We start from the raw sequence: 15,056 nt of genomic DNA, 5'->3' as shown, positions 1-15,056 counted from the left end.
TACACCGATTCCTCAGAAATAAAGACCTTGACCCTTGATGGCACCCCCCCTCTCCTGTTTGTTGGTCTTTTGTAGTTGGTTCCACAGCTGGTGAGAATCCTGAAGAACCTGATCATGTCTGGATACTCTCCTGAGCACGACGTGTCTGGCATCAGTGACCCCTTCTTGCAGGTGAGACCTTTGACCTTGTGTTTCGTGCCAATCATTTGATCTTACTCCTCTGTAACATGAACTTGGCTAGGCCAGTCAGTGTTGACCCTTGTCTTCATTGCAGGTGCGGATATTGAGACTATTGCGAATTCTGGGCAGGAGTGATGATGACTCAAGTGAAGCAATGAATGACATTCTTGCACAGGTGAAATATAGGTTAATCAATAGGACTCAAGGCTTACTGCCCTAGATATTGCTTTACAATCAGACTAATGGTTTCTTCACCCTTGTAGGTGGCAACCAACACCGAGACCAGTAAAAATGTAGGCAATGCAATCCTCTACGAGACAGTACTGACCATAATGGACATCAAATCAGAAAGTGGATTGAGGGTGTTGGCCATCAACATACTGGGACGCTTCCTTCTCAACAATGACAAAAATATTAGGTAAGTAAAACACTTGGGCAACTAATTCATTGAATGATCTGAACCGGTCATCAAAGTCCCAGGTAATATAACACTTAATGTGACTTTATGGTGTCTTTTTGTCCACCCTCAAGATATGTGGCACTCACGTCCCTACTGAAGACGGTACAGACGGACCACAATGCAGTGCAGAGGCATCGGAGCACCATTGTGGACTGTCTAAAAGACCTGGATGTGTCCATCAAGAGGTGAGACCTACACCTAAATGAGGAGAACATGAGTGACGTACAGTATAGACATTAGTACATAACACACTAGTAAAACACACTGCTAGTCACTGTACATACAGTGAGGGGGAAAAAAAAGTATTTGATTCCCTGCTGATTTTGTACGTTTGCCCACTGACAAAGACATGATAAGTCTATAATTTTAATGGTAGGTGTATTTGAACAGTGAGAGACAGAATAACAACAACAAAATCCAGAAAAACACATGTAAAAAATGTTATAAATTGATTTGCATTTTAATGAGGGAAATAAGTATTTGACCCCTCTGCAAAACATGACTTAGTACTTGGTGACAAAACCCTTGTTGGCAATCAGAGGTCAGACGTTTCTTGTAGTTGGCCACCATGTTTGCACACATCTCAGGAGGGATTTTGTTCCACTCCTCTTTGCAGATCTTCTCCAAGTCATTAAGGTTTCGAGGCTGACGTTTAGCAACTCGAACCTTCAGCTCCCTCCACAGATTTTCTATGGGATTAAGGTCTGGAGACTGACTAGGCCACTCCAGGACCTTAATGTGCTTCTTCTTGAGCCACTCCTTTGTTGCCTTGGCCATGTGTTTTGGGTCACTGTCATGCTGGAATACCCATCCACGACCCATTTTCAATGCCCTGGCTGAGGGAAGGAGGTTCTCACCCAAGATTTGACGGTACATGTCCATTGTCCCATTGATGCGGTGAAGTTGTCCTGTCCCCTTAGCAGAAAAACACCCCCAAAGCATAATGTTTACACCTCCATGTTTGACGGTGGGGATGGTGTTCTTGGGGTCATAGGCAGCATTCCTCCTCCTCTGAATCATTCAGATGTTCATTGGCAAACTTCAGACGGCCCTGTATATGTGCTTTCTTGAGCAGGGGGACCTTGCGGGCGCTGCAGGATTTCAGTCCTTCACGGCGTAGTGTGTTACCAATTGTTTTCTTGGTGACTATGGTCCCAGCTGCCTTGAGATCATTGACAAGATCCTCCTGTGTAGTTCTGGGCTGATTCCTCACACTTCTCATGATCATTGCAACTCCACGAGGTGAGATCTTGCATGGAGCCCCAGGCAGAGGGAGATTGACAAGTCTTTTGCGTTTCTTCCATTTGCGAATAATCGCACCAACTGTTGTCACCTTCTCACCAAGCTGCTTGGCGATGGTCTTGTAGCCCATTCCAGCCTTGTGTAGGTCTACAATCTTGTCCTTGACATCCTTGGAGAGCTCTTTGGTCTTGGCCATGGTGGAGAGTTTGGAATCTGATTGATTGATTGCTTCTGTGGACAGGTGTCTTTTTATACAGGTAACAAACTGAGATTAGGAGCTACCTTCTTAAGAGTGTGCTCCTAATCTCAGCTCGTTACCTGGTATAAAGACACCTGGGAGCCAGAAATCCTTCTGATTGAGAGGGGGTCAAATACTTATTTCCTCATTAAAATGCAAATCAATTTATAACATTTTTTACATGCGTTTATCTGGATTCTTTTGTTGTTATTCTGTCTCTCACTGTTCAAATAAACCTACCATTAAAAATAGACTGTTCATTTCTTTGTCAGTGGGCAAACGTACAAAATCAGCAGGGGATCAAATACTTTTTTCCCTCACTGTACATTTCTGCACAAAATAAGGGTCAGAAGATGTAGAGATTTCCTTGTCTTATCGTCCTCCCATTCTCCTCGGTAGGCGTGCGATGGAGCTGAGTTTCGCCCTGGTGAATGGGAACAACATCCGAGGCATGATGAAGGAGCTGCTCTACTTCCTGGACTCCTGTGACCCAGAATTCAAAGCGGACTGTGCGTCTGGAGTCTTCCTGGCTGCAGAGAAGTAAGGCTCTGGGGTGTGGTCCAGTTAGAGCTGGAAGATCCGTAGAGATCAGGCTTTGCCAATCAGAAGGCTCTTGCTAGTTCCATAGCAACATTAAGCAGTTGCACCATGTGAAACCGTTCTCAACATTATCTCGTGGCTTGTAGGTCTTTACCACCTCATTTTGTTTGTATTGGCCGTTGCTCAGCAGTTGTAGTAGTGGTTCGAGAGGTAAGAGGAGAAGGATTAGTAGTGATGGTAAGAGAGGCCATGGCAGCAGTAGTTTCTGCATGTGGGCTGCTGACACAGATCCTGACTGAACGCCTCAAGCACCTCAAATGATTAACTATTGTTTCGGCTACCTTTGGTTACTGTGTATGGCTTACTTATTAAAATGCTGTATGATGATAAAATGAGTGATCCATCGTCAGAGCATGACATTGTTGATACCATATATTTTCTGACAGCATAAACCTCAGTCCAACCTTTTTGAGTTCATGGTTATGTGATTCTCTGCTCTGTGTAATGCAGAGGTGACTGATGCGTGTTCTGTGTCACAGGTATGCGCCTTCAAAAAGATGGCACATTGACACCATCATGCGAGTCTTGACAACGGTATGTACAATTTCATCAAATACTTTTATTTTGGTTGACTCAGCACATATTATGGTAAAAAAATATATATATATGCGCTTGACTGTTGAGTGACGAATCCTTGAGTGATCCATCGACTGAAAACTACAAATGATGATCTCATCATATCTGACAACAGCCTCTTTTTACCATCTTAGACACTTTTTAGTGTCTAGTCTTGAAAGTGTTTTTGTTGCTGACCCTATACAAAATGATCATCTGCCTCATTGTCCATTTTGAGACGGGTTTCTTTTAACAACACCTTTTTGTGTCTAGGCGGGGAGCTATGTCCGAGACGACTCTGTCCCCAACCTCATCCAGCTCATCACCAACAGTGTGGAGATGCATGCCTACACGGTGCAGAGACTCTACAAAGCCCTGCTGGATGACATCTCACAGGTCCGAGACATCTCTGGTCACACACGTCATACACACGCCTTGTGTGATAAGGGAGAAACACACATTGAAACGTAGCCCAGTAACTAGACAAAAAAAGAGGAACCTGACAATGAATATGTTGATTGAAACGTTATTGGATCACTAAAGATCACAGGAAGTAGCAAACAGTGTGCGGATGTTTCCCTTCCTCTCTGAGCAGGATTGGTTACAGTGAATCTGATCTATCTGAAGTATAAGCGTTTGTCTCCCATAGCAACCTCTGGTCCAGGTGTCATCCTGGTGTATAGGGGAGTATGGAGACCTGCTGGTATCTGGACAGTGTGAGGAGGAGGAGCCCATCCAGGTAGACCTCCTGAAGCACTCAATCACCTCATCTATTTCATCTACAACGTTACACACAACCTGTCTACGTGTACTGCCGACCCCCAGAAGTTGAAATTGATATTTTTCTCCCCCTTCCTTTGCAACAGGTGACAGAGGATGAAGTCCTGGATGTTTTAGAAGGTCTTCTTGTGTCTAACTTGTCCACCCCTGTAACCCGGGGTTACTCCCTCACTGCCATCATGAAGCTGTCTACTCGCTTCAGCAGTGTCAAGTGAGTCCAACAGTGTTGAGCAGAGAGAATATCCAACAGGTTATGATGATATCCCTTAGCTTTGAAATGAATGGCAGGATGCACACTCAAGGTGAACATGTTTGTCTTTAAATCTCCAGCCGAATCAAGAAGGTGGTGTCAATATACGGCAGCAGCATCGACGTGGAGCTGCAACAGAGAGCTGTGGAGTACAATGCACTTTTCAAGAAATATGATCACATGAGGTGATTATACACCAAAATGTATTCCCATTCATTACAAGCACTTTTCTGTAGAAATGATTGGCGCTTCCCTTGTTTAGTTACCATTAAGTCAAGGAAATTGACCTTTTTCCTTCTCCTCCCATCTCATTCTCTTCCTCTCTGAAGGCCTGCCTTACTAGAGCGAATGCCCATCATGGAGAAAACCGCCTCCAATGGCCCTACAGAGATTGTGCAGACCAATGGGGAGACAGAGCCCTCGGTGCCTGACACAAAACACCCGCCCCTAGTCACCCAGCCAGCAAACCAGGTGAGGGCCAGGTCACATGACATTCTGTACTTACCACTGCTGGAAGGTTTTCTTTCACAGAAAATGTGGAGCTGAATTAATGGATCAACATTTGGGGACTGATTCAATCCATATCGCCGAAGTTCAGCGTTATACTCACTTGTAATGTAAAGGTAATTTCCAATTGAGCTGACATATGCAGCAGCTTTTACCGTGAATGCAGTCTTTGCTGATGCGGGAACATTGTCTTTAAATGTATATCAGCGATACGAATTGAATCGAGCCCTTAAGCTCTTTAAAACGCACGAATGCACGCACACTCACACGCAAACATTCTTTAAGTTTTGATTGCTATTCATGTGGTGAAAGTCCACAAATCAGTGAGTCTGCTAATGCTTTTAGACACTGATCAAACAAGGACCCCTGCTGGTAAGAAAATTAAAAACTGCTGGGCATATCAATCTACAGATTAATATGAAGTCGTCTACATTTTCCTTTGTAGACTTCTGACTTGAGTAAAAAAATATTTTACAATCTTTCATGTTTTTAAATAAACCGTAAATCAGATGTTATTCAGGGCACCGTTGTTTTGTCCAAATCCTTCCTACATTCCAGGTTTAATCTACATGTGATTTCTGATTTGGTTTCTCTTCTGTTCCAGGCTAATGACTTGTTAGACCTGCTGGGAGGTAATGATGTGGTGACTGTGATCCAGACCACCCTGCCCACCAAGCCTGCCTCGGCTGGAGGAGAGCTGCTCGACCTGCTGGGGGACCTCTCACTGTCTGGTAGGACCACAGTCTCTCTCTCTCTCTTCCTTTTCTTTCTGTCTCTCCTCTTTCCCTCCAGCCCAAAGCACAGGTGGACCAACCGGGGTCCTTGGTCAGGGCAACTTGATTGGTTTCTTTTTCTCTTTCATAGCAGTGTCTCTCCACCACCTATTCTCCCTGTCACCCTCCCTGCACCTTCCTTCATATAGAAACCACATGAGTCACTCCACATCCTGCTTGACTTGGTCAGGAATCAACTTGTCTTGTGAGCTATCACCAGTGGTATCACTGTTATGTCTGTGTGTGGTTCCCTGTACCCTGTTGGAACCCCCTGTGTTGTTGTCCCTCCTCCCTAGGTGGTCCAGCTCCTGCCCCCTCTGTGCCCATCTCCCAGCCCCCCTTCCTCCTGGATGGCCTCTCCTCACAGCCCCTGTTTAATGATATTTCAGCAGGTGAGAGCTAGCGCTCATCAGTGAAGCTTTCACATTTTTCATTTGATCCAAATCCAACCACTCTCCCACCATGTTGTTTAGAAAGCTGTCACTACTCCAGAGTACTCTATGTATCCCTTTTAAAACAATGCGACCTTATAGAAGTTCCTACAATGTTTTTGGGGGGTTATGATGTTTGGTACTACTTTTTCACTCTGAATTGTATTGACCTATGTGTTCTTGTCTTTAGCTATTCCCCCCATGACAGCGTATAGCAAGAATGGCCTGAAAATAGAGTTCACCTTTGAGAGGGCCAACCCGAACCCGAACATAGCAGTCATCACTATCCACGCCACCAACACCACAGAGGCTGACATGACAGAGTTTGTTTTCCAGGCTGCAGTACCAAAGGTGAGCCATGACTGGACAGTCACATTTGTATAACTATGTAATATTAAGAAAAATATGTGTGGGTCTATGATTGACCTCTGTAGCGATGTACAGTTTACTGAAGGTTGCGAATATTCAGGTGCAGGTGTCCTACGAAGCAGACTAGGCAGGAGCAGTATTTGATGCTCTCTGTGTCCCTCTCCTTCAGACATTCCAGCTGCAGCTCTTGTCCCCTAGCAGTAATATTGTCCCAGCGCTCAACCAGGGAAGCGTCACACAGGTCATCAGAGTTCTCAACCCACAGAAGGTAAGATATGTTCCTGTTTGTCCTCATCTTCCTCCTTGTCCTCACATTCTTATTGGTGCTATCAGAGATATTTAGTGCAGAGGGGTCCTATAGAGTTAACTCGCTCCCTGTGTAAACAAGCTTCTAATAGCAGGAGTTGTCATTGAAGACGTATGACAGACCATTAAAGTTGTTTTATCTCTGGATCAGCTCAACTAGACATTGAGTAGTTCATATTGCTTTAATAAACATGTCTTTCTCATGATTTACAGCAACCACTGCGCATGAGGGTCAAGCTGACGTACACCCACATCGGCTCACCTGTCCAAGACCTGGCCGAGGTCAACAACTTCCCTCCTCAGTCCTGGCAATGATGACCGTGCCCCCTCGCTCTTAAAGACACCGCCAAGGGAACTATGGGAAAGACTCTCCTCTCCCCTCCCTTACCCCGACTGATCCCCCTGTGACATCACTGCAGACTGCTGCCCTGGGGTTGCATGGGAAGCAGCGGAATTTCTAACACACACAAAAAGATGGTATGAAGACCATGATGACGACAACGGCAACAACGACGGCAATGACGATAGACATCACCAGAAATATGTGAAAACATATCCATTTACTAACCCTTCTTTTCCTTGATTGGTTTCACCTCAATCTGTCTGCTTTGCAGTTGCCACTATTTCCATCTCCTCACCCCCTCAATGCACGTATGCCCACATTGCACTCGCTGTGGTACGCCCCTACCCTCTAAGCTGCCGCCGTCGTAGAAAAGAGCTGTTGGCTATGAGCACTTGTTAAATCCATCTGTTTTTCTTTTGTTTCATGTTTAATCTTAGTTATTTAACATGGGTAGGTTTTTTAAACCTATTTTCAAGCTTGAATGAGATGCAACTTAACTCTATGAAATTTGCACACTGTCCAGTCACCACTTTCCCAATTGGGTTTGGAAACTTAGAGTACTGTGGCTCTCAGTAATGAATCTAGTTTGGTCTCCAAAGTGACTATAACTCATTCTGTTATAAAGATCTCCAGCTCTATGCTTCAAATGCAAGGTCTTCGGTTGCAGTACAAAGGTTAATCTTTCGTGGACAGATTCTGCGTGTAAACCGAAGAATCTGTCACGACGGGATGGAATGCGTAGGATCAGTTTTCGTCACTGATTATTTGGAGGTGTCAGGATTGGCCGAAGGTGGTGCTTAAACTTCGACTGCTTCACTCATGTGGGGAAATTAGTGGAAGTGGTGGGTGGGGGGCTTTGGATAAGAGTTTCCTTTTGCAAGGGTGGAGACGTCGCAAACCGGAACTCCCAATTTCTAACACGTATGGACCCACAACGACATCACGCAGCTCACTAAATTACGCAATATTTTAGTTCTGGGTTAACCGAGATTATACAAACATTCACATTATGACTTTTTCCAGTTGTACCGGGCCTGCTCTTTTACATCCATTAACTTTGGCAGCAGAAAAGGTTTTAAAGACCCAGAGCACTTCATTTGACCCTCCATCTCATGAGTGATTTTAAAAGGCAAGAGATATGTTGAGTCGTTTTGAAGTCAGTTTGAGAGTTGTTTGAATCCCATTCACCTTGGTTGGCCAGAGAGGCCTCTCAGCAGGATTGAGATATAGTAAATGGATAAAGTGCATATTTCGAAGGATGGAGTTTATTTGTTTGTCATGGGCTGGTAAACACACAGTATGGTTCCATGTTCATTAGTTTGGTCAGCAGTTTGGTAGCCATAGTACAGCGCTATCTTGTAAACGTTTATTCATGCCATCTTGTTAAATTCCACTGTTAATTGCTTAGATCAAGCTGAGGTTATTGAAGCAATATGGATATTGTATATCAGTGCAGGTCTGAGACACATCTTAGTTATAGGCAAATCCTTAAACAGAGATTCATTGAATATATGAACTTTGGAAGTATTCAATCTTCCATGCATCTGAACAAACAGCCTGAAATGTAATATTCACAGCTTTGGGACGACAAAACGTATGTCCCTTTTTAGACAATTAACCTGGCTGGACATAGCCAGCCTAGAGACATCGTGGACGTACATGTAAATTAAGTCTATTTGGAATGTAGTTATATGCACTGAATGCGTTTTCTTTTCAGTCTTTTTCTGTGGCTCTCCTCTTCTTTGAGGGCGCTGGCCATTTTGTTGGCACTATTTTTGTGGTTGTATGATTTGTTTTTTGCAGTGATTTGACTTAAACATTATTGCCTGATATCAAAATGATGTGCCTTTTGACATAACTAGATGAAGTCCCTAAACTGGTCTCATCTGATCTGTGTGAGGAGGGTTTGTGTGTCAGGGAGTGCTTATTGTGGGTTATATCCTGCCTAAAGAGCAGGCAAGACAGACAGGCTGGATGAAGGAAGGAGTCGAAAGAAGAAAGTGACCTTTTATTTTTAGAGACATCTCACTCTCTGAGTTTCTAGCATTTAGAGTGGAAATGATGTAGTCGGATATCAGTGTAGCTTGCTGTGTGGTGACTGTTGGTGTGATTCTTTGGCTGTCATACTTCTCCAGATCAGGTTCCCGACCAAGCTGTCAGAAACATTAACCTGAATACCTCAATGTTTTCTCTTCCTGTTAACTATCAACAGTACAGTACCTGGATAGCTGTATTCAGTCTTGTGTATGATCTTCAATCAAGTGGGCACCTGTAAGACATCTCATTACTAACAAGCTTAGCTGCCCCATGATGCTGTATGTGTTCAGACCTTCAGATGTTCAATATACTTCCTGATATTCACTATGCTACACTATCAAACTGTTGTGACCAAATCGGAGATGCTATTAGCTTTGGGAATAAGCTTTGGAAATATTTTTGAGCAATGATATGTGTATATGGAGAAAATTATTTCATTCTGTTAACTTTTTTTTAAAACTAAATGCTATATTTGCTTTTTCTGTACATATTGAGGGCTTTTATGATTCGTCAATTGTCCTATCTTTCTTCCCTTTTTTTAGATACCAACCATTTTCTAAGACTTCCAATTACTCACAGTGTATATTGTCTGAATAGATCTTAGTCAACATTATGGTCTAAAGAAAAGACTTCCCTATTTCATCAGTCATCGCAAAAGATGTATAATCGGCTGCCTGTACATTGTATATAATTGTAAAACGAAACAAACAAAAGATGATCAAATGAAATAAAAACCCATTTGAAGACTTCTATAGATTAGCTAGGGTCTATAATTGTATACATATATGTAAAAAAAGAATCATCTTGAAACGATGCAAATGAGCTGCATTCTCTTCATATTCTTCAAGATTGGATGTATCATCTTTTTTTCTTCTTTTTGCTGATTTAGTGGGTGAGTAGGCTGCTATTGGTTTCTTATAGATGTCGACTTAAGGTTTGGTTGGGCAGAACTGGTGTTGTCTGTGAGTGATGTACTGTACGACTGAGAGGTCTGTGAGCTGAGCACGGTGACCGAGGTGGCACCTTGTCTGTATTCGTGGTCCTCAGAAAGGCCTAATCTGTTTTCAAATGCTCCTTAAGAGGAGTATGCCTCTTGCTAAGACGCTGTAACACCTCCCTTGGCCTGTAATGTGCTTTGTTTTTTTCTCTCCCCAGCAAAAGTAATTGGATATAATTAATGCTGTCAGACATGCAAGCTAATTAATGGACGGATGACCTACCTACATTGCACATGGTCCTTCTAAGAGAGCGATTCTCATTGTTGGCCCCCTTTTTAAGTCTCGTATTGGCAGGTCTCTGTGTTGTTTTTCTCCGGTCCTATAGATCCTCTCCCCATTCATCTGGCATCTCACCTCCCCACGTTAATTGTATTGGATTTCAGAGACATGAGAATGGGCCCCGAGTTTCTCTGAAGTGTTGAGTGAGGTCGTTTTTTTACCCTTGTGATGCTGTTGCACATACCTTTTATTGTAAGGTGGGGAGTGAATATCCTGAGTATTATCAGGCTATGAGAGGTTTCATCTGTGTGTGGTATATGATTCATTAAGTAGTAAGGGCTTGTCCTCTCTTGGGGTTGACAGATACAAGGTGCTCTTGGCTGCCTGTCATCATCCACTCTATTACTGGGTCTGTTCATCGCTCCTGGTGACTGTCTTACGGACTGGTTTGTACGGCTCATAGAGAGCAGAGAATAGGCCTGGTTCTGTTACAGGGAACTGGGCAGCGGGGCAGTTGAAGTTCAGGCTCTCTAAGATGAAATATGATCCTTTCTATTTATTGAAATCCAATTCAAAAATCAGGACTGAAGTGTGAGGCTGATCTCTCTGCTGTGTGTATTGCCTTTTGGTGTCTACATTTTTTTCAGAAGACCTGTAATCTTGATGCAGTGCTGCTTGACCTGTCCTTGAGATATGACTCAACTATAACACTGAGCTGAAGCTGCATGTTAGCTGTGCTGTGAGCTAATTTCCACAAGGGGGAGCTGGTCAAGATAGAAGGCTGTAGGGAAGGGAAAGATATCTCATACTTGTACCTTGTCTTGAATGTTTTGTTTTTATCGGTTCGATTCCGGCATGACCCTCTGTCAGTCATGTTTGACCAGTTAACGCTTTTAAGGATACAGTGCCCCCATATAGTTTTAAATGAGAAATGCATATGAAGGTGAAATCCCATTGGCTTGGACACTGCATCTTAAAAAGGACATTTGTAAAGGAAAGAACCCCTCAGAGGTCTGATCAGCTTTTGAAGCGTTTTGTTTGTCTAATCAGCCAGTATACGTGTGTGTAAATATCTCTTGAGTGTGTTGGCATGTCTTGCTACACTCACCTGGTAGGACATGACATTGGCTGCAATGATTTCAATTCCCAACTTCTGAGCTGCATGTGAGAACCAATGTAAATAGTCTCATTTCTACTCTTTACGTAATCCTCTTTTTGAAATGCTAAGAAAAGTTCACAGTTTTCAACAAATCCACCACACCACCTTGTTGGGTTGTACATTTGAAAATGTTGAGTTAAAGCACGAAATTCCGTTTTATTTTTATAGGGTGGAAGGGGTTAAAAGTGCACACCACTCATTCAGATGTAATTGTTTTTTACTTCTATATTTGGCCAGGTGAATTCTCTGTGTGTAAAGGGGTTTGAAGGAGCATCTGACTTTAGCCACTGTTATCCCTTTCCCTGTGAAATCATAAATAAGGCGTCCATTGTACTTTTGAAAGAGAATCTGTATACGTAACGCTAAATTTATCCCGACTATACAACAACATATCTGATTTGAGAAGGGGAGAAAAAAATTTTTTTTGGAAATTCACTTTTCCAGACAGGTTTAACATTTTGAACTGAATCCCTTGTCTTCAAGGTGGGTGTGAATGGACAGAAAATATGAATAATGATGTATGATGATTAAAGATGAACGGCTGTAAACTACATGGGATATTTTAGACTTATGTGTATTATTGTCTTTGGGTTGGAGAAAATGATGATCAAGAGTATAAATAAAAAGTCAAACAAAATTGTTGACCGGACTCATTCATTCATCAACTCTTATACACTGAACAAAAATATAAACGCAACATGTAAAGTGTTGGTCCTATGTTTCATGAGATGAAATAAAAGATCCCAGAAATGTTCCATATGCACAAAAAGCGTATTTCTCTCTAATTTTGTGTACATGTGTTTACATCCCTGTTAGTGAGCATTTCTCCTTTGCCAAGATAATCTATCCACCTGAGGTGTGGCATATCAAGAAGCTGATTTAAACAGCATGATCATTACACAGGTGCACCTTGTGCTAGGGACAATAAAATAACACTTAATGTGCAGTTTTGTCACAACAGGATGCCACTGATGTCTCAAGTTGAGGGAGCGCAATTAGCATACTGACTGCAGGAATGCCCACCAGAGCTGTTGCCAGAGAATTGAATGTTCAGTACGTCCAACCGGCCTCACAACCGCAGACCACGTATGTGTGGGCGAGTGGTTTGCTGATCTCAACGTTGTGAATGGACTGCCCCATGGTGGGGTTGTGATATGGGCAGGCATAAGCTACGCACAACGAACACAATTGCATTTTATCGATGACAATTTGAATGGACAGAGATACCGTGACAAGATCCTGAGGCCCATTGTCGTGCCATTTATCCGCCGCCATCACCTCATGTTTCAGCATAATGCACATCCCCATGTCACAAGGATCTGTACACAATTCCTGGAAGCTGAAAATGTCCCAGTTCTTCCTTGGCCTGCATACTCACCAGACATGTCACCCATTGAGCATGTTTGGGATGCTCTGGATCAACGTGTTCCATTTCCCTTCAATATCCAGAAACTTCACACAGCCATTGAAGAGGAGTGGGACAACATTCCACAGGCCACAATCAACAGCCTGATCAACTCTATGCGAAGGAGATGTCGCACTGCATGAGGCAGATACTGACTGGTTTTCTGATCCACGCCCCTACCTTTTTTTTAAGGTATCTGTGACCAACAGATGCATATCAGTATTCCCAGTCATGTGAAATCTATAGATTAGGGCCTAATGAATGTATTTGAACTGACTGATTTCCTTTTATGAACTGTAACTCCGTAAAATCTTTTTAAATTGTTGCAAGTTGCGTTTTATATTTTTGTTCAGTATAGTTACAAATGGGTTCACCTACATAACTGATCTAGAATAGGCCTACAAAGATACTTTCAGTTTAACATAGCCTATCTGACATGTTTCAGTATACATAGGCTACTTGTCCTAGTAAACTAGATAATGAGTCACAGTGAGGTTGGAACAGCATACAAACAGGAGGAGAATTACGTTAGAAGTGTAACTGTTCCAGTATCGCTGGTTGCACAAGTGCAGATAATCCTTTTCCACAGGAGTAGTTTCTTAGGTCAGTGATTCTTGATTAGCTTTTGAGGAACACTATCAAGTCCTAGCTGTTAGAAGTGCCTCTTAGTGTGGACTGGTAGTTGAGCATTGACTTTCTGTGAGCCAAACATTAAACTACAGTAGTGGAAGAAGCTAAGTCATGGCAGTCAATCAACAGTGGTCCAGGTGGAATAGAAGTGACAGGATTCTCTCATGCACTACTTTTCCACACTTATTTGCTTGATCAGTTGTGGTATATTGATCTCAGCTGATGTACTGATTGCCAGAATGAACCCATTGGCTGGACATTGCTATAAGTTCAGTACTGAAGAGGACAACTCAAGGGAGAGGTCATGAAGGAACAGGCGAGTTGGAATGGTGCTTTCTTGAAAGCTGATACCTGGCTGAATCTGCTCTGTTTCAGACCCACCCCCTTTACTACTTTTCCATGACCCTGAAGAGAGATGAGTGCCTTGGATTCCCTCTCATTCACTCCACATACCCCCAGCCCCACCTTTACAGATCCTGACATGCCTCTTTAACAAGGTAGTTTGTCATAAACATACTTGTTCCAATTCAAACCATAATGAAATGGGACATTGGCTACTCTCAGATTCCCTATGAGGAATCAGTTGATGAGGGGTGCTTATGTATAGCTATAAAACATTTTCTACATGTAAGTATCATGAGACTCTAGGGCAGCTGTAAGAAGTAGCCTACATGAAGTGAAATTAAAATGTCACGCATTAAATCAAAATCGCAAGACAGTTAATGCGGTAAAGCACACGTGTAATATGTGCATAGGAAACCTAATGAATAATTCAGTACGCCTCAACTCTGAAATGGGCAGTGCCTTATGAATAATATGTTACCCTGCCTCTCTAATGTTTATTGATTGGGTCTATCTGACAGCGGTGAGGTTCAGACTCGTTATGGCGTCGCACCGAACCAGAGTTGGATTTTTCAGCTGCCGCATGTATTGGAATTTACCAGTCATGTTCCACGTTCTTGTGGGGTTTTTGTAGTTAGATATACACATGCAAATGAAGGAAGAAGATCATATAGCGGGCACGGTCAATGGCACGGATATGGAGCGAAAAATAGGTGGTGTCGATAACAGGGGTTGTACGGACACACTGTCGGACACCGTGGTCCACGAAGCGGGATCTAATCAAGCTGCAGGTCGTGGCGACCGCAATGGTCCAGGAAACCGTGTCGGAACGGGGATACGCGTTCTAAAGGTAGCTATCAAGCAGGTCATATTTGAAGGTTTATCAAAATACTGCAAACGCACAGTGCCCCGTTGTAACAGGGCCGAAGTGCGTGTGAAATCAAACTCACGCGTCATCCAGTTTGAGCATCATTGACGTTCTCTTATTTAGTGATAATTACGTTGGCTTTGAAGGCATAGCTTTCAATGCAACAATGTGTCAAACCACATTGCCAGCTAGCAGCTTCATTGTAGCTCTTTCTAGATTGTAACAGAAACATTTGGCTGAACTGTTACAGTAGTTCAAGATGTTGCTACGTATTGTCGTGCTAACCTGTTAGTCTATCCTACTGTAAATGTTTCATATGCTACATTTGCTGTTTTTAATTTGCCAATATGGCAACACTATATCC

The 15,056-nt window shown here is 42.9% G+C and overlaps 2 protein-coding genes across 7 annotated transcripts in view; both read left to right on the top strand.

Annotated features, from left to right (window-relative positions):
* ap1g1 (adaptor related protein complex 1 subunit gamma 1) overlaps positions 1–12,089 on the top strand; it is a 29,325-nt gene extending 17,236 nt beyond the window's left edge. For 4 of the 6 annotated variants that reach the window (XM_045218154.1, XM_041874483.2, XM_045218152.1 and 1 more), the window contains 16 exons: positions 76–171; positions 275–355; positions 444–598; positions 712–825; positions 2,520–2,660; positions 3,200–3,254; positions 3,549–3,671; positions 3,925–4,014; positions 4,142–4,266; positions 4,386–4,490; positions 4,635–4,776; positions 5,417–5,543; positions 5,882–5,977; positions 6,207–6,367; positions 6,555–6,653; positions 6,905–12,089. In XM_045218154.1, coding sequence (XP_045074089.1) covers positions 76–171; positions 275–355; positions 444–598; positions 712–825; positions 2,520–2,660; positions 3,200–3,254; positions 3,549–3,671; positions 3,925–4,014; positions 4,142–4,266; positions 4,386–4,490; positions 4,635–4,776; positions 5,417–5,543; positions 5,882–5,977; positions 6,207–6,367; positions 6,555–6,653; positions 6,905–7,006 — 1,812 coding nt within the window. In that variant the 3' untranslated portion in view covers positions 7,007–12,089. The remainder of the gene's footprint in view (positions 1–75; positions 172–274; positions 356–443; positions 599–711; positions 826–2,519; positions 2,661–3,199; positions 3,255–3,548; positions 3,672–3,924; positions 4,015–4,141; positions 4,267–4,385; positions 4,491–4,634; positions 4,777–5,416; positions 5,544–5,881; positions 5,978–6,206; positions 6,368–6,554; positions 6,654–6,904) is intronic. The other 2 variants (XM_045218156.1, XM_045218155.1) reach the window with 1 other exon arrangement.
* A 2,281-nt stretch (positions 12,090–14,370) lies between these two features.
* The window catches only part of LOC121562109 (PH domain leucine-rich repeat-containing protein phosphatase 2), a 48,622-nt gene continuing 47,936 nt past the window's right edge, over positions 14,371–15,056 (top strand). Inside the window, exon 1 of the mRNA XM_045218159.1 lies at positions 14,371–14,674. Coding sequence (XP_045074094.1) covers positions 14,471–14,674 — 204 coding nt within the window. The 5' untranslated portion in view covers positions 14,371–14,470. The remainder of the gene's footprint in view (positions 14,675–15,056) is intronic.

The sequence above is a fragment of the Coregonus clupeaformis genome, unplaced genomic scaffold, assembly GCF_020615455.1.
Source record: "Coregonus clupeaformis isolate EN_2021a unplaced genomic scaffold, ASM2061545v1 scaf1404, whole genome shotgun sequence".
NCBI lineage: Eukaryota > Metazoa > Chordata > Actinopteri > Salmoniformes > Salmonidae > Coregonus > Coregonus clupeaformis.
The sequence above is the reverse complement of the archived record's forward strand: the minus strand, read 5'-3'. Positions and strand labels throughout refer to the sequence as shown.